The following is a 19139-nucleotide window of genomic DNA, read 5'->3' as shown; positions in this document are numbered from 1 at the left end:
ATCCCTCGACAACTGACAACAGAGCCTGTCAGTTTCGCCATCCTAGATAATTTGATTTTTGAGTGGGGCAGACAAGAGGATGAGAATTGCTGCCATATCGAAAGGAAGGAATGCCACACACCGAGAACAGAAACATTTGTGAAACTCAGAATTGTATTTACTACAGTCGAGTCTGCTTATAACAATATTCAAGTGCCCCGAAAATTCCATTGTTATAACCAATAATTGTTATAAACGGGTTTCACGAAAAAAAAGGATAACAACTGCAAAGAGGAGAGGTCACGGACGGCAAGTGACATGCGAGCTGCGCCGAGGCATCATTTTGGTGGCCCTGAAAGGGGCCTTGTAAAAAATACGAGAAGGTTGCCGCGGCCGCCTCTCAGCTTGAGAAATCCCGAAGAAATGTTTGGGTGAAATCGCCACAAGCATCTCGCCAAGTTCTTCTCACTGGCTTGCACGAGAAAACCCCATGTCCGTCAGCCTTGCTTGCCTCACGCGAAGCTTGCCGACATCCTTATCCATGGCATCCAGGTGCTACACTTAGTGCTGCGGAAGGTCCCTCGCGAAAACGAAGCCCCGGAGGGACTGACCCGTCGGTTGCGATAGTGCGTACTTCTTAACCAAGTCACACACTTTCTTACCGTCTTTATAGTCCTTCATGATACTGCACTTTGGCTCCAAATCAATAGCCGTGCGCTTTCTTTTCACCGGCAACGTCATCCGATAATCAGCGGGTGGTTCAGCCATCTTTCGTTTCGGCAGCGATTCAAACGAGACGGAGACACCACGTGGCCAGGAATGACAGCGACGCAATCAACTAACACAAACAACCAAATCTGTTGACAGAACTGCGCATAATGAGGGGTGAGCGAGCCGATCAGCACTGTCGGCGTGTTGGCAAGGTCCATTCATGTTTCGGAGGGTGGTGCGACGCAGAGCTACGGGCGCAGCTCATTTGTGTTAGAGGTGGAAGGGCGGCGGGAGAGAGGCGATGTGGAGAAGGCCGGGAAATGGGTACTATTGTTTGAGCACGCGGTGGGGCAGGTGCAGCGGCTAGAATTTTTTTTTTTCTTTTCAAGGATTTCGCATCCCACTACCCTATATAGCATGAGCACTCAGGAGCCAGACTTCATTGCTATAACCAATCATGCGTCATGGGGGCATTGTAGTAAGCGGGTTATTTTATCATAGAAAACATACAAAAGTAGACGGTGCAGCAGCTTTTCATTGTTGTAACCGATATATTGTTAAAACCAGTATCGTTATAAGTGAGCTCGACTGTAGTTTCATTATATGGCAGTAAGCAGACCTCATGCTTATGACATCCAGCTGGTCAAATCAAAGCCTTTCGAGCTGGCAAACCTTCAGGACGTTGCTTGAGAAACAAGCTTGAACTTGGCAGAAACTGTAGCTGTGAACAACTTTTCTTGGCAATGCATTAGAGGCTAAGCAGGAAAAGGAAGGAGGCTGGCTTTGTCTCTGTGCCCTGTTGTTCCTTGTTCGGCTCCATAGTTTCCCCCCTTTCACCCCTCCACACCCATAGCCTGGACATTGAACAACCCACCCCCCCACGACATGGGGACAAAAGCCCAGCTGCTTCTCTTTCCTGCCTAGCCTTTGCAGTATTGCCAAGAAAAGTTGTCCCTGAATATAGGTCAGGAAATCTGTGGAAAGGAAAGGATTCATTCTTTAGAAGTGGGCGGGAATTCATCAAAAGTTTATAGTACACGAAGAGAAAGGTTGGTGCTTGTCACAGTGATATGGTATTGCTGGGATGTTTGAAGACTTTTCTGCTGAGGCAAATGACAGGTGCAGTCCACATGCTGGTGTACTTTCGTGTGCTTGCTAATACTACACCAGAAGCTAAGGGTGCCATACATTTGTAACCCTGCTCTGTCGTAACATTAAAAGTACCAGTAGCTATTGTTTTTTGTGGTTTTGGTGCTGATTGGGTCATTACAAATTGGTTCTGCATTTAATATTCAGTTGGGAGGCACTTGCCAAGGGCTGTTGTTTTTCAGGCCGTCGAAGTGTAGATCTCTGAGAAAGCTGGTACATGCATATACTAGACATTGATCTGGTCGTCCACTTGAGGGGAGTGCCCTTGAAGCAGAAGAGGCTCGTTCATAGCTGGAGTCAAGTCCCAACCCAAACGGCATGTTTTGGAGTTACCAGAGTGCAACTCAGACGTTTTTTTTTTTGCCTCCGTGCGTTTTATTAAAACTTTCACAATGAGATTACTCAGCATTTAGCAACATAGATTATTTTCGTAGCAAAACAACATACATGTCACTGATGCACTTGTCACTTCCCAACTTATCAATGAATGAGGTTTCAAGAAGCTCCTTTGCTAGCTGCCCCTTAGAGTGGCCAACAATTACAAGGTCGCAGTTTCAATCCCTGTTGTGGTGGTCATGTTTCGATGGAGGTGAAACAAAAAAACTCCTGCGTGCGGTGCAACGCAAGCATGCTTTATAGAACACCAGATGGTCTAAATCAATCTGGAGCCCCCCCACTATGGCATCCCTCATTACGCATGTGTCGCTTCGGAACATTAAAGCTTACAATTCATGATTACTCACGTTGCAAAAATGAACAGTCCAGCATATTCACACTACCTGGCTTGTATACATGATTTTAGTTTCGATACCTGGGCGCCGCCATGTTTGTTTTACTCGAGCGCCGCCTACCGCCGACGCCATCTTGGGCTGATAATTTGCAGCCGGTGGGCTGCAGACGAAGCAGCGTGTGATCTCTGAAAGTGTCATTCGTCTGTTTTATTCCTGTCAAGCCTAGAAATTTTGGGTGGTCGTTCGCCTCGTGTCCATCCTCGTGTGTGCTACGCCATTAGCTCCTGCAATGACCAACTGAGAGCAAGCGACCATTCCTCGACGCAGCGAACATGCAGCGAACGATCAGCATTGGTGAGTGCCATGCTCGCAGTTCACGTGTGCTTTTTTGTCGCCGGTTGCCTGTAGGGCAAATACGGCACGGTGTTGCATGTTAGAAAAACGAAAGCAAAATGTGTTGAAACAAAAAATCGCGGAGAGCAATGGATTCTAGTTTTTCGTGGAGCGCAGTTTTTCATGAACGCCTTAGCTGCCTGCTTGGACATGGCGAGTGTGACAGTTTAGATGCTGAGCTTGCGACAGAGTACCCCATTTACAAACTGAACATTTTGGAAACAGCGAGTGCATGACCGAAACGAATCCACTTCTGATGATTAGAATGTTTGTTTGCGGAGATACGCGCGAAGAAATTAAAAATTGGCCCCTCCTGCCGCTTGCGTAGGGCTCTTCGTACTACGAGCGATACAAGCCGGTTGACTGAAAGCAATTCGCATTCTCGCCTTCTCCGCTCCCGCCAGTACTCACTGGTGCACAAATACCAGAAAGTGTGCAATTACACGATCTAATAGGTTGGTACGCTAATGGAACGCTATTACCACTTACTGACAGGCAGAATCGCCGCACCTGTGTTGAGAATTCCAATCTCAATCGGGTCGGGGCACTGCTCAAGTCGCTGCGTTTGTTGTATCTTTGGCACGGTTATGCATAGTGTGTATTTTTTTTTACAGTGCATTCGATGCGATTTCAGTCGAATAATTTATTACAATGCGTGGCATAGTTTACCGTCCTGTGCATGCCGTGTATTTTTTCATCTTACGTTGTCATGGCTGCATTTGTTCTCACTTTGCAGTTGGGTTCATGTCGCCGTTTCTATTCATGCCATGCTGTCCAAATTAAGTTAGTATTTTTGCACTAACGACATGTTTATTTTTTTCAGGTGGCGATCCCCACACCCTCCCGATATTGACGATCATGTGGGGCGGCGAAACTAAGTTGTGGCCAAATTTGTGAAGTCCTCACATAGTGTACTGCTGAATTAAAAGAGCTCTGCCAAGACCGTCCAAATACTTGATCTCTTAAAATTATGCACAAATTGTAGTTCGGTAACCCAGGCGCTGCGCTTCGTTCCGCGCCCGATATTAGGCACAGGCAGTGGGCTTGTTTCTGTCTGTATTTCGTTCACAAAGTGCGCTAACGTTTAAGCTTTTTGTTGGCGCAAGTATTTTTTGTTCCACAACTACGCCAACTGCCAATGCAACTCGGGACCGGTGGAAATGCGGTGAAGAAATGGACACCGCAGACGTGCTGAGACCTTCACATAGCATGCTGCGCATACATACTCACGGCATTTTTTTTTTTTTTCTACTTCCGTCGACTATTTCCACAACCGACAATGAAACAATGTCTAGAAGACGTTGGTGTTCCGTACAACATTGCTGCTTTTGTTGTACAGACGCATACACGCGCTTGACCGGTAGCTAAGCAGCCGCGGACGTTGCTCCGCGCGCCGGTTTATCAGCCCAGGGGAGGATGGCAACAGTGGGGTGTCGCGCAGCGCACGTGTTTGAGAGTATTTCTCCCTCTCCTGCCCGCTCCTCATAAAATGGTGTATAGCATGTGGCCTTGAGCTTTATGTTGTTCGTATAGGAGTTAGATTAAGCAGTTTAGTATACACTAAAATGTCCGTAAAAAAAAGTATTTAGCTTACTGAACTTCTTGGGACAAGCACAAATAATTAAATCTATGTGAACCTTTACTGGGGAGCCAAACCAGCAAACCAAAGAAGGAAGCGACCTATTCCACTAATTCATGGCATCAGCATCATCAGGAGTCTGACAAAAGGCTTACAATTGTTTGTTGCTTAAGTTTGCATTTGTATGACAACTTTTCTTAATGTGGCAGTAGTCTTTGCATGATGTTGATTTGATTTTAACGGTGCAATGGCAGCTTGGCCAGAAAGTGCCATAGCTAAGCTGTTGGGTCAAAGAGCCAAACTTTGTAGTTTTCAGTATCACTGAGCTCCACTTGATTCACGAAAAGCGCAGTGCCACCATCAACCTTTCTGGTCAACCTTTGCAGGTCCACGGGTGCGTTTGTCTTCTTCTACGCCGCATTCTTCTACTTCTTCCGCTCCAACATGGGCGGCACGCTGCAGGCCGTGGAGTTCTTTGGCTACAGCATCCTGACGGCGTACGTGTTCTTCCTCTCCCTCGGCACCGTGAGCTTTTTTGCGGCGTACAGGTTTGTACGCTACCTGTACAGCACTATCAAGACGGACTGAGTGGCTGCACTGCTCGCACCAACCTGCTGCTGCTGCTGCTGTTCCTGTTCCTGTACCAGCGATCACCACCACCAATGTTCCCCTTGCTTTTGTGCAGTGTGTTGTGCATGCAATTGCCCTGGTGCCTTTTTGTTCTCTTTCTCTTTTTGTTCCTAAATGGTGCAGAAAACTGACAACCACATCTGATCTGGACGCACAGTTTTCTTTCCTGGCATCTGATGTTAGTGTTGCTTATTGCGCGTGAAGTTGACTGTGTTCCATTTGTGTTGATGGGCAAAGGATGCAGAAGATGGAACAAAGAAAATGGAAAATGGGTGTATTTCTAGAACTTTATACCCTTTTCTTGTGTGTAACTGCATGTTTTGATTTGTTGCAGTGTACGAAGTATGTGCATGTGAAATGTTGCTCCTGTATGTTTTGGAATAGGTCAAAATTCTGCGGATGCCGAGATGTGATACACGGTACAAAACTGTTTTCTTTTATTGTTTGTTTCTGTCTTAATGTTTGTGAGATCAGCTTGTGTGTAATGACACCATTGCAGTCTCTCCAGTTTGGGTTTTAAAGGTGGCCTAGTTTCAACTCTGCACTCTGCTTAGTTAGGGCAGTTTACTTTGTTCCTCTCTCTGTTCTTGCTATGATTTGGCAGCTTATGCATGGTTCCCTTCCTGGTCTCAGTTTTTCTTTTCTTTTTAGGCCATAAAGGTGAATACGGGATATAAAAATTCTCTTTGTAAGTGTGTGCTAAAAAAAATTTTGGGATCGACTGCAAGTGAGGGCTGCCGAAAATAAGTTGTGTATTTAAATGTGTGCTGCTGCCTTATCACGAATGTGAGATCACCTTGGACTCTTTTTGCAAATTTCACTGCACTGTGATACTCTGAATGACAGCGACTTTGTAATGGTTTGTCAGTATAAGTTGTGTCTGTTGACTCCACAGAAGAAAATTGGTGTGCTGGCAAGAGAACTGAAGAAAATTACTCTTATTTGTGTGCAGCTTGCGAATGCTGCACCTTCTCTGGCTAGAAAAAATTTTCATTTGTTGTGTCACGCTGGTTCGCTAGAGATAAATGGTACTTGGATTTGGAATGTCAGTCAAGGTTTCATTGGTCCTTTCATTGGCGTTATTTATTTGTCGCTAGCTAGCATTTCACATGCCTGCCTGGCATTACACTTTGCATTTCGCTTGAAAAATATATTTGTGTTTGCTGCACTACTGTTCTCTCAGCATGTCTAAAAAATTTACACACTTGGGTTTCATTATAATTTTGGTCATGACTTGTGCTAATGATGTATGTAGTAAAATATTTGAAGTTATGGAGATTTTGAAAACTTTGTTCACTTATGCATCCAGTACTTTTCTTCCCTTCCCCACCTCCTTTTTTCGGGGAGAAAGTTTTGAAGGTTGTTGGTTTACTGGAAGCTTTGATGTCAAAGAAAGACGGAATTTGCTGGGTTGTCCGATTGGGGCAGTAAAACAGCAGTGGTCTTTCATTTATTGCCTTCAACAATCGCCTTCAACAATCACCTTCACTTGTGGAGCTTTGCACTGATCTTTCAACAGCATACCCTCTTGCATTTTGCTAAATTGCAGTGGATTACGCACTGTGCACAATGAAAGCTGAAAGCACAACTGTCTTCAAAAGCACTGAGCAGGAAGATATCAGCGCTCGAACTGTGTCACGTTTCCTTGTTTCTGTCGGGAGACAGACATGCATCTCTTTTGATGCGTGGCATGTTATGTTCAGTCATTTAGTTGACTGGTGAGAACAAGTGAGGCTAGTAATTTCCTTGTTAGTAGTAACCACTGCGTTATTCACGGAGCGAGTCAGGAGCATTCACTCTCTAAACATGGGCAGTACAACTAAGCCACATAATCTGGAGCCATGCCTCTTTCGTTGTGCTTGAGCTTCTTTGCTCTGTTCTGTTTCTCCCTGCCAGCTGGGCTGGTCACTAAGCGCACAGAAGCTACCTCTTTCTTCACAAGCACAATTTCTTTCATGTGCACACTGTTGCCAAATGATGTTCTGGTCAGACTAACATGTTTTCCGTTTTTCTTCTCCGGGTACTGCGCATTTACAGTGTTAACTCATACATTTTGCTGTTAGCTTACTATCAGCAGACAACATATTTACACTAGTTGTTTCATCGACCAGCGCTTAACCTGAATGCAGCCGTAGGATTTGTGTGCTAATTTTATTGCATTCATGCCGTTTCCTGTCCTACTATGCTTGTGGCCATAGCATAGTTTCTAGCTAGTGGTTGTGTGCCTAAGGCGGTGCTACGAGCAGGAAAGTACTACGTAACACTGCATTTCTTGTTTGATGACATTGCATCTGACCGTGTGTTGCCAGCAATAGACACACATTGAGTCTTTCACACTTTCTACCTTAGATCACTTGCTTTGAACGCAGCATCCTTGGCATTCACTTTGTCTTTAATGATTCCACTTTACAATAGGCTGCTATTTTTGGAACTTGCAAGACCCTTGGACATGACTGCAGCTGCACATTCACCAGATGGGCTCACATTCGTGTGGTCGTTTTTTCAGAAATCTTTGTGGTTTAACCTGCAGTTCTTCTCAAGCAAGGCCTTGCATTTATCTGTATTTTGTTTATTAACTGTTGGTTGTTGCCACGTGTAGCCCACTGCTGCCATGCGCCCTCAGTAGGGCCACAGTAATCTAAAGTAGTACATTTTCCCCCTGGTGCACTGCTTAAAATGTAACAAATACACTTACGCATTTGTGGATGGGGTTTGCCCGTCACATGGGGTGATGTCTTTCACTTTGCCTCTTACGGGGCCACTTGTATCCAGGTTTCTTTCTGTCGGCCATGCCTGGTGCATTGCAAGCAATCTGCAGCAAGCTAGATTCAGTCGGGTATCCTTATGAAGCCAACATGTCCTATGGGTACATATGAGCCTGCAGGTTTTCTCGGGATGTGTCTGAGAAAGAAGCCCAGTTTTGTATTGTTGTGGTGATCTGTAATGTTGCAATAACTTGCATGGGTGCATGCGGCCATAGTCACTAGTGTTAGTTTCTTGAATGAGGATTTTGAAACCTAGTCACGTTGTGTCTAGATCAACATAAAGCTAAACAATGTGTGCGTGTGAAGGTGCACTGGATTGTCGTGCTAACCTGGTGTATTTCTGTATAATTGGTTTTGTTATTGTTGGGCATGAAAGCATGTATGTTTAAACGTCTGTGTTGTGTTGGTTTGTGAGCTTAGGGTATGACTGAAGCTTTATCTCTAAAGCTGCTTCTGCGCAGCAGGCCTTGTGGTTTTGTACATGTATTGCTTCATTTTATTTATTGTATTTTGAGCGATAATAAAATATGTTTTGTTTGTTTAACCCGCATGACTTTGTTTCTTAGCATACCACAGAAATCCTGTGCTGTGGAGGAAGGCCTTTCAGATTGTGAAACTCGTGTGAAGTAGCAAAGACAGTTACATTGAATAACTTGGCAACAAGGTCAAATTGGACTTGGACATTTGCCCACACACCTGTCTAGAACACTCAAACGTCACACTGGGGAGTACACTTGCATCATTTACAATTTCCCTAGGGCTCGAAACAAGACTTTATCGGGCATGCACATTCCCACGGGTTTTGTTTAACTCCTCATGTCTTTAAAAGCTATATTGGGTTGGCCACACAGCCACGATTTTCATAAATGCTGAACAGAGTGCACCATTCAAGCGCAGTAATCTGCCATGTAATGCACACACACTATCTGTACTCAAGTGCTGAATTACACTTGGTGACACTTCCTGAATGAAGGTCTGAATGCACACTCCTCAGATATGCGCCTTAATAGAGACGTCTTGAAGGTGGCTACCGAGGCTAAAGCTCGATTTGATAATGGTCAGGTAAAACATGCAGCTTGCCACTCACATTCCCGAATACATCTTTCTCTCTTCTGGTTTTCCTATCAAGCCATTGAACCCGCCGCGGTGGCTCAGTGGTTACGGCGCTTGGCTGCCGACCTGAAAGACGCGGGTTCGATCCCGGCCGCTGCGGCTGAATTTCGATGGAGGCGAAATTCTAGAGGCCCGTGTGCTGTGCGATGTCAGTGCACGTTAAAAGAACCCCAGGTGGTCGAAATTTCCGGAGCCCTTCACTACAGCGTCTTTCATAGCCTCAGGCACTTCGGGACTTTAAACCCCAATAAACCAAACCTTTCAAGCCATTGATCATTGTGTGTTCCAGCATCTACATACTGTATTGGCTTTCATATTGACTGCAGTAGGTGCATTCTATGAGCCATAGAACATCTTAACACTGGCGTTTGCTTTGGGAAAAACTATTTTTTAATTCAATGCAGAGCTGTCACAGGTGTTCAAGATTTGCATTTTGTAACATATCTAATTAAAATGGATTAATTACCTTCCAGTGCATGCGGGTACTTTTTCTAGTTCAATGAGCACTACACATCGTGCACATTCAAAGACTGGTTGGTGCCAAAGTCGAGGAGAATGTTTTTATGTGCCAAAAGCTGAAGCTTCTGGCTGTTCGACTGAATGTGCTTATTTAACCACACGGAAGCTCAGACCTTGAATTACCAATTTGGTTTCAGCATCTCAATTTGATATGGCTTATACATAGACCATATGATATTCAAGTAGTATGTGACGGTACTGCCAGTTTTTGACTAATGTCCTCATTAAGCCCACATTTGCTTTTTTGCTTCTTGGGAACTCTGGTGCAAAAGATGTGGGGCAAAAGGTTAGCAGTTTTGTGCACAATTATTGGAGGCAAGATGATGGTGAATAGCTTAGCTAACCAGTGGCTTTGTAACTTAGGAGCTGAGCACCATTATGTGTCATGCAGTAGGGCTGAGTGTTAAGGCATTGATATGTTCATTTACCATTTACACTGACTTTCGTCAGAAAAGCACCTCACCTGATTAATTTTCACTTGTCGAAAATTACAACCAGGAACTGATTGTTGTCTTTTCCTGGGTATTTTTTATTGTTTTACGTCTGTACTTTAACGAATTATTTGGAGAGTACACGTTTCAGAACCAAATAATGCAAAATTATTTCGTTAAAGTCATTATTCTTCATTTGAGAGTTTTATCTGGGCTGTGGAAGTTGCTCTTGGAGCTTTGCATTCCCGGCACTCACCTGAAACCATATTTCCTCTCTTTGATGAAGTTTCATTTTGAGTCGTGAAGAACACTTTGATCGTGCTAAGCAATGCAAAGAATAAAATATTTTGATGGAGTACCCTACAGCGTAACATTTTCAATTGATTGATTGTAAAACATTTTATTCGCCGGAGAGAGCTTGGTAAGAGGTCGCGTTAAGGGGTCGAGAGTACATAGCCCTCGACGACTTTGTCAGCCCACTCCACCGCCAAAACCTGCGTTCTGCGGTCAGAGCTAGCCAGCACGGTCTCCCACCGCTCGAGAGAAGGAGCTGTAACTAGATCACCCGGAGGTGGCTCTATTTTGCAGTCCCACAGGATGTGGCACTACTCGTGCGAAAACAATGTTCAAACTTCCCGCTTTTAAAACCGAAACCGAACTAGCGGCAAAAGCGCACCCTCGCCCTCAGGCTACCACCAATTCTTAGCCAGGGGGCGCCACCGCCGTAGTCACGTGATCAGCAGCTGGTCGAGCGTCAGACGAGCATGCAAAGCTGTGGTTAGCGGCATGTCGGAGTGTGGCGTGCAGCAAAAGGACACGACGTTCACAAAAATATTCGTGGGCGGACTGCCGTACCACACCACTGACAAGTCATTACGGCAGTTTTTCGAGTCCTTCGGTGACATCGAGGAAGCTGTGGTCATCACCGATCGACAGACGGGAAAAAGCAGAGGATATGGTTTCGTAAGTGGAGCGTCTCTCTTGTTTGCTCTCTCTTGTATCACCGAAACGGGGTTCAAAATGCGCCGCGCGTTGTTTTGGTGTGTGGCTATGTAACCTGCGATCATTTAGCGAAGTGCAGTTTGGTAGTGAGCGTCGATTTGACGACGCAATTTCGAAAAGAAAGACCCGGCCGCGAACGGTTTATTTCCGAGCAGCGCCAAGTGCGTGTGCGCCTGTGTGCTCCGCCAGTGACGTCGCATGAGTGTATGAATCATTTGGCGGCTGCGGACGATCTCGCACTTGCGAGCGATCGCCGCTTGAGAATTGATTGTGCGACAGGAGCGTTTCAGGCCCGAGGGTCTGCGCGTGCCATTTTCGAACGCCGTAGCGGTCTGGTCCATAATGTGTGCTGTGGATGACGGTTCGTTCGGACATCATCGACCGAGAGAACTGTTGATCATATCGCCCGCCCCCGTGCTCTTCGAGACAAAAGGCGCGCGTAGTACATGCGGCGATATTTTTGGGCCGATCGCAACAGCTAAGAGAACAAAAAGAAAGGGAGGGGGGGGGGGGGGGGTGTATGGAGGGTTACTGCGGAGGTACGGAAAACGTGGTGAATGCACGATTAGGGCACATTGTCTAACGCACGCGGTATCAAACGCACGTTGTAGTGGTCCCCACTCCATCTAGAGTGGGCGATTAGCGTAGTTTTGGCCAGTGCAGTTCCCTGCGTTGTAATCTTTCAGCAATCATCGTTTTCTTTTTTTTCGCGATGCGTGTTGTAGTGTCTGTTCAAGGCGTTCCGAACGCCTACAGAAAAAAAAAAGTAAATGCGGCGGTTGGTTGGTGGGGGGTTGTCTCCTGCGAGCCTTGCCCATCTCGTGCGCTGACTGGAGCCTCTAGTGGGGCTGCGAGAGAGACTCGTGACAGATTTACGAGACGTGTAGCCGTCCCTATCCTCCGCGGCTGCGTTCAATGCGGAGGCTAGAGGGCAGTTTTACTTTTAAACCTGAGTATTATTTTTTTTTTATGCCTCTCCGGCTGTTTTATTTCGCCGCTTGCTTCTTTTGGGTCTCTGCGGACGGCTGTTTTGTCGCGGTGTGATTAATCTGGCCCATTGTGTCACGTAGGGACAGGCGGGCGTCTACGTTGTGCGATGCTTGGGAAGTCGCTCAGATTTGCTGCTGTCGGTGCTGGCATCTGGGACCGTCGAGCTGTGTGTAGGCAGCAGCGGCGGACTTCGGCGTAGCATGGCACACTTCTGAAAGGGCCTGAAGGCGAAGTAATATCGTTCGTCGAGTGTTCATTCGAAATGCGTCACCCTTGTGAGCTCTCGCGGTAGTCGTTACAGGCATCTAATTCTTTTTTTTTTCTTTGTGATGCATTTTTGTGATGTCTGTGTGGAAAGCAAGAGGTTCCAATCCACGGTCAGACGTGTGTGTTCTGCGTGTTGACGTTTATATTGAATAATGGCGGACTCTTACAACGGTTAGTGCAGCATGTGCACGACCATGGCTTTGAAAACCTAAAGACGCCCTCTTTTGTGCTTTGCTTCTGTTCCCGATTTTATTATTGCAGTACGTTCGTCGCCAATCCCTTCTTCTTCATGACCTGCACGATGTCACTCTTGCCTCAAGGTGTTTTTGTAGCGCGTGCGACTTGCCTCGACTCCAATGCAGTGCTTGGGATGGCTCCATCCTTTTCTTTGAAATTACTGCGCGTCACTTGCCACGTGCTGGTTTCCGCCAGTTCAGGATCACATCTCTGGGATGAACTGGCCTGCAACCTCGACATTCCATTTTTTCTGGAAAAAAGTACACATCAGTGATATCAAGGATAACAGCGGCAGTGGCGGAGCATGTTATATCCCAGGTATTTCTCAAAGTACGTTTTAGTTCAGAAAGTTTTCTGGACGCTTCTCTGGGTTCCGAGCTGGTGCTTTTGTGCACTGATTCACCCAACCTAGTGGGCCTATTTCTACGGAGCACAAAAACGAAAAAATAGCTATTAGACTGAGACTGAATTTGTGTCTCAGGTATTTCCCAAAGTGCGTTTTAGTTTAGAAAGTTTTCTGGACGCTTCTCTGGGTTCCGAGCTGCAGCTTTTGTGCACTGATTCACCCAACCTAGAGGACCTATTTCTACGGAGCACAAAAACGATAAATAGTGAGTAGAATGAGACTGGATTTTGCAGGGTCTTAGCTTGTAACGACGTGAAGCGATGTGGAAAACAGCGCTCTGTTTTCAACTAAAAAGCCAAGTTTGTGTGCTTCTGAATACGTCGAACCTTCTGTTCCATTAAACGAACCGAGGCACGCTGTTGGAGCTTTTCTCAAGGTGCATTTTGTTATTGCGCCAATCTCAGTGATCTAATCGCCGCTTCCGCGTCTCATGTGGCCATGTGCGCGTACATTTCCGACCCCCATGTTATAAAACCGTATCCGTCGTAGCCTGCGGCATAGCACAGCACTCCGCGCTAGTGGCCACTCTTGTAGTCGCTCTTTTACAGTGCGAAAATTCATGGGTCTTCCCGGGTTTATAATAATTTGTCTGGTCTCGGGGGTGGAGTTTGATGCCCGCTGTCGGTTTGTGAGGAGGCTACGGTGCAGTCTTTTTAGTTGTGTCGTTAGTCTTATGCACGACTGATGGCAACAGCTGGCCTAGTTTTCCGTAACTTTCTTTCGAGTGCACTTATCGTTGTTATGCCTGCAACTTCGCCTACGTGCACGCTCCCAGGGATCTCCTCGGGCTTCATCTTACCGTGCAGTGGGCATAGAAATCATTCCCCCGTTCTGTTGCCAGAAAATGTCTGACGCTTGTGCTCTCTGCCATCTTGCATTCCGGTTGAGGCCACCGTTGCGGCGGCGCCAGTGTTGCCGTCTTGCTGAGCCCTTCTCGACACAATTCCCCCCCCCCCCCCCCTCCTTTTTTTAACAAATATTTAATTGAACAGATAATGATTTCAGAGTGAGTGGCGGCAAAGAATTCGTTAATTATAAGTAAGTGCAGAGCCCATAAAATTATTGGGCGTTCCTCTAGAGCCTACGTACTCACCTCTTTGAGCCATAATTGCTTGAAGCCAAAACTTCACCCTACAGTTAGTTGTTCAAATGGTCTTATTCGAGTTGACCCATACAAAAATGCTTGTGGAGACTTCCATTTATATTGTAACTGTTAAAACTACAAGAGCGAATGAAATTATCTCGACGGCACCGCTTTTGTCGATTTCGCGTGATTCGGGCCTCTGTTTTTGACCGCAAATGCACAAAAACGACAAAATTATCGACGGAGCAGTAGAAAAAAAACGTGGTTTCTTGCACTCTTTTTTACTCCGTTGCGCAGGGGAAAGCCTTTTCCAACTAGTCTTGAATCATTTATGGAGAACTGCGTTGCTTTCTTGTTGCCGTAAAGTTAGCACAGCAGCTACCCACACGAAGCCACGTTCCTTGAGTGACATGCGCACAACAGCCACCGCAATATTGGCATCAGTGCCCGTCCGGTTTCTCATCTGAACATTCACGTTATAGAGTCAACATTTGTATAGGTTCGACGTTTCAGTGTGGCTGGTCAAAAAGTACTCTTCCACCTTGGTTGGGTCAGGGGGCGTCGGCATGTCTTCGAAGCTCCTACTTTGTGAGGTGTGAAACCACATCTAATCGAAGCACGTGGAAATCAGCAGCGAGCTCTCAGCTGACAAAGAAAAATGGAGACTAGTTTTCGAGGAAAGGAAATGGCGCTGTAGTTGTCTCACGTCTCGGTGGACACCCGCGCCGTAAGAGAAGGGAGGAAGGTGGGAGTGAGAGAGAGGTGCCGCAGTGGAGGTCTCCGGAATAGTTTCGATCACCTGGGGTTCTTTAACGTGCACTGACATCGCACAGCACACGGGCGCCTTTTGCGTTCCGCATCCATCGAAACGCGGCCGGCTTCGAACCTGGAAACTCCAGCTCAGTAGCCGAGCGCCCTAACCACTGAACCACCACGGCGTGTAGACAGAAATGCAGTGGCGCATCCTTTTTTATTCGACAAGAGCCAGAGTGCGACTGACTGCTTCCTCTCGGAGATCTTGATTTGGCTGAGTACCCGGGTTCGAACCCGACCGCGGCGGCCGCGTTTCGATGGAGGCTGTGGGATGTCAGTGCACGTTAAAGATCCCCAGGTGGTCGACATTATTCCGGAGACCTCCACTACGGCACCTCTTTCTCTCTTCTTTCACTCCCACCTTCCTCCCTTCCCTTACAGCACAGTTCAGGTGTCCACCGAGGTATGTGAGGCAGATACTGCGCCATTTCCTTTCCCAGAAAAGCAATTTTTGAACAGCACCCAAAACGAGTTTTACCGGGATCGCAAAAATTGACCACATTTTGCGTAGACTAAAATTTAATTTCCTTTTTTTTTTTGCCCTTTGCAGTTCGTTTTTCCGCTGTATGGAAAATTTCCCACGATTCGGCAACACTGGGCGGCGTCACGTGTGTTCTAACGGGTGACGTCAACAAGCTTGCGTGTCAGGCAACAAAATCACGAGGATTGGAGTTTCTTCCTCCTCTCAAAGCGCGCCTCTCGCGATCGTAGGCTTGCGCTAAAGAAAAAAAAAAGTTCAGAAAAAAAAAGTTCTTCAAAGCGGACAGCATCGACGTCCTCCAATTTATTTCGTTGTGTTTCTTGAGCTCCTTGATTAGCTGAACCTGCGTGTAAAGTTTGTATGCCTTTGCGGCGGACGCCGCCTGTGGCATGTCTCACATTATCCGTCATTGACCGAACCTTATGCTTGCAAGTCGTGGAGGGGTCTCTATTGATCTTCAAATTTTGTCTCTCCATGCGACGCATTAATTTACCCTTGCGTGACCGCAATCGGCAGTGTCTGGTCGAAACCAACTGTCGATAAACTTGTTTCAGCAGCATTCCGCAAATTGATTTCCCGACACTGGAAACCTGGTGTGCAGTGACCTACAAACGCTCATCACGAAAACAAGCGATTAAGAGAGTCTGTAATTCAGTTGTGCGCAGACAGACGCTCGGCTTGCACTCGCTCTATTGTCACGATCATGATTAATCGTCGAGAGCAGCACCTGCTGCTGCTGCTCGCCGTCTGTAGTATACGTCGGAAGTGTGCCTCCTGTGTTTTCGCGCCTGTTGTAGCTCACACGCCCATACACACGCGGCTAATTTTCTTTCGCCTTTTTTTTTTTTTTGCTGTGCCAAAGTTGGGTGTGCAGTGCGGGAGGGCTTTACAGTAGCTTTTCGTAGCGAGACCGATGCGCCAATTGGCCTCTCGCACCGCTGCGGCATCCGTGCTCGGAGTTAGTCAAAACGCCCGATGTCGTGTGAGCCCATTTGTTTGCGAAATCGTTTTCGTGGCACTGGCGCAAGTCCGTGTCTCGCTGTCGTTTGCGGGCTTCTTTTTTCCAATTTCTCTCTCTCTCTCCGCCGTCGTCAGACCGATCGAGCGACTTTCGGACATTGTGTATCTAACAGGGGAACGCGGCAATCTACCCTATGCGGGGATCATGAAATTAGTTTTCCCTGTCCGCTGTTATTACTCGTTGGTTTCGTTAGGCTGTCAGGAACGCACAGCTGTGCCAACTCGTCCAACTGTTTACGTTCCCGAAGGTCCTCCTGACGTGGTTTTTCCATTTTCGCTGAGCGCTGATATGTCTGTCGGATTCGGTGCCATGGTACGCGAGGCTCTTTCTTTAATCGCGGCGTTTTGTGTCTGTCACGGCGCAACGGAACGACTGGCAGAGCAGGAAAGAATGCATGGAACAGCGCTCAGTCGTGGCGTTAATGAGTGGCTGGCGTTTCGCATTTGGTTGGTTTATCGGGGTTTAACGTCCCAAAGCGACCCAGGCTATGAGGGACGCCGTAGTGGAGGGCTCCGGAAATTCCGACCACCTGGGGTTCTTTAACGCGCACTAACATCGCACAGTACACGGGCCTCTAGACTTTCGCCACATATATCTCTCTGCTAGCTGCTGCAGACTGGTCTCTGGAGAGATGACCTTGGTGAGGAGGTTCGTAGCTGGGATTATTAGGGAACCCTGCGTGTCAGGGCACTGCGTCGCTGCGCAGCTTAGTAGCGAGCGCATCCTTCATTTTTGATACTGTGGTCTTGGCCATCACATGGAGTCACCTGGATTGTCACAGAGATGGGAAAGGTCTGCCTGTGAGAGGATTCGCTCTGGCACCGGGTTGACTTTGAACTCTGCATGCAGCGAGTAGCATTGTGTCCCTCGCCGAGGTAGAGGCATTTGACTCGCGTTTGAACAGAAGTAGACGAGTCCGAGAAAAGTTTCGACATGAGCGGTGTCGGACGGCAAGCGGTGACGTTCACCTGTGCAGTCAGCTGCCGGGCGTCTTTCTTTATATTTTCTTCTCTGGGTGTGCAATTGAAGCACGAACAAGCTTTTCTCAATTTTGGGGGGTGTGCTATGGCCGCTTCTGTGGCTCACCCTTTAAAAGCTTCATTAAGTTTTTCCCCCGAGATGGATATTGGGTCAGCGCGGATCCATGCCGGGAAGCCAGAGTCCCCTGTTCAGTGCGCACCGGAATGTTACGCATATATCATTGGTCAATTGATCTTTCGGCCCCACAGCAGCATGGTCTGTGTGGCGCGTTCCTTAGTCAGGGGCTGATTTCGGTCACCTGGCACTTCTCAACATGCGAAGTCGGAACGCGCGGGCGCTCTTTTTCCTCCATCGAAACGCGGAAGGCATCGAACCCGCGAACCCATTAGCCACAGAGCCTCCCGTGCAGCCCAGAAAAAGAGAAATTCAGAACACGACGAATAAAAGAAGCGATTGGAGCACATGCGGGTCTCTTAAGCCGCCTTAGATGTCCGAAATTTCTTGCCCAGGTCTCGTGCTTCGACCGTGTTCTTTTCTATTATTATTTTTCAGCTCGCGTTAAGAAACCCCGAGGGGTTAATAAATTAATCTGGAGCCCTCCACTACGGCGTCCCTAATACCGGGACATTAGACCCCACATACCATACCATCCTTCTTTCTAAAATCCCATTCATGCCCATTCACGACGTGCGACGCTGTGGGAGAGTAGAAGTCGTTACCCGCGCTTGCACGCGCAGAGGGACGTCGCTCGTGCACCGCTGGAACGCGCACCCGGTCACGTGTTCAAGAGCAAACGGGGAAGCGCTCCCTTTGTCGCCGCAGCTGGTGCGCGCGGTGGATTCTGGGTACACTCTACGCGCGATAATTGAGCGCCTTCCGCCGGCGATGGAGCGGGACGGAGGAGGCACGAGGAAGTTCACCGGGTAGGAACGTGTCATCAGTGCGTCTCCTTCTTTCTTTGTCTCTCTCTCTCTTTTATGCTAACGCTGTGTCGTGAATACGTGGTGATGGCACGCACTTCTTACCCGTGGGCGTCGCTTGCGAAAGCGACGATCCCTTTGCGTTGCGTGCGGTTGCGATGATTATGTTCGGGAAACGGCGATGGTGCATAGCGGCTATACAGAGCGGACCGTTAGCGCTTGAGTGGTCCGTCATGCGTGGTGCCTGGGCTTGCACCACCGGGTGGCGTGTAGCAACCGGCGCCGTGCTTATGCGCGGTGTAGAAAGCGCGTTCTACTCCGTTCGTTTGCGAAGTCGCCTTGCGCGGTGGTTGTTTCGCGGGGTCGCGAAACGAGCTGGCGAGAGGCTGAACATTGGCCGAGGGCGCCTTTACTCCGTCTCACGAGTCATTTTGCAGCGTTGTGAAGGCTACGGCGATCTGAAGCAATCGGAACGGCGTACGCCGCAGAACGTGTTCCTCCCTGCCCCGAACGACTGGTGGCTCCATCTCTGGGAAGGAAAGAGCACCAGTGTCCAGGCGCTGTCCGCTGGAGATTCGTCGAACGCATAGTTTAGGAATAGCGCCGCGCAACTTCGCAGCAGGCCTCCGCAGTGCGTTGTTCGTGCGGACTTTCTCTGCTAGTTTAAGCATTGAATGAAGCGCTGTACTCTCAAAACATCCTGAACTGCCTTTTTAATTGCTGCAATTGTTTTAAAAGCAGTCAAAACACTGCTCAGATATTATAGGGGCTTTTTGTTGTCTTCTTTGGCCCTGATTGGATGATAGAGCAGTGCCGCAAGCAACTTGACATGAAGTGCAGAATGCAGCGAAAAGAACTTCAAGAAAAGGGAGCAGTTTGGGGAAAGAGGGTGGGGGGGGGGGTATTATAATAGAAAAGTGCTAGCGGTATTGCTTTC

The 19139-nt window shown here is 47.6% G+C and overlaps 2 protein-coding genes across 2 annotated transcripts in view; both read left to right on the top strand.

Annotated features, from left to right (window-relative positions):
* The window catches only part of LOC149371365 (transmembrane 9 superfamily member 1-like), a 92458-nt gene extending 83977 nt beyond the window's left edge, over nucleotides 1–8481 (top strand). The window contains exon 14 of the mRNA XM_089565529.1: nucleotides 4929–8481. Within this exon, the coding sequence (XP_089421655.1) occupies nucleotides 4929–5130 (202 nt within the window). The 3' untranslated portion in view covers nucleotides 5131–8481. The remainder of the gene's footprint in view (nucleotides 1–4928) is intronic.
* A 2254-nt stretch (nucleotides 8482–10735) lies between these two features.
* Nucleotides 10736–19139, top strand: part of LOC149371364 (RNA-binding protein 38-like) — an 88783-nt gene continuing 80379 nt past the window's right edge. The window contains exon 1 of the mRNA XM_089565494.1: nucleotides 10736–10963. Coding sequence (XP_089421620.1) covers nucleotides 10787–10963 — 177 coding nt within the window. The 5' untranslated portion in view covers nucleotides 10736–10786. The remainder of the gene's footprint in view (nucleotides 10964–19139) is intronic.

This window comes from Amblyomma mixtum, chromosome 1 (assembly GCF_055824585.1).
Source record: "Amblyomma mixtum isolate Tamu chromosome 1, ASM5582458v1, whole genome shotgun sequence".
In the NCBI taxonomy this organism is placed as follows: domain Eukaryota; kingdom Metazoa; phylum Arthropoda; class Arachnida; order Ixodida; family Ixodidae; genus Amblyomma; species Amblyomma mixtum.
The sequence above is the reverse complement of the archived record's forward strand: the minus strand, read 5'-3'. Positions and strand labels throughout refer to the sequence as shown.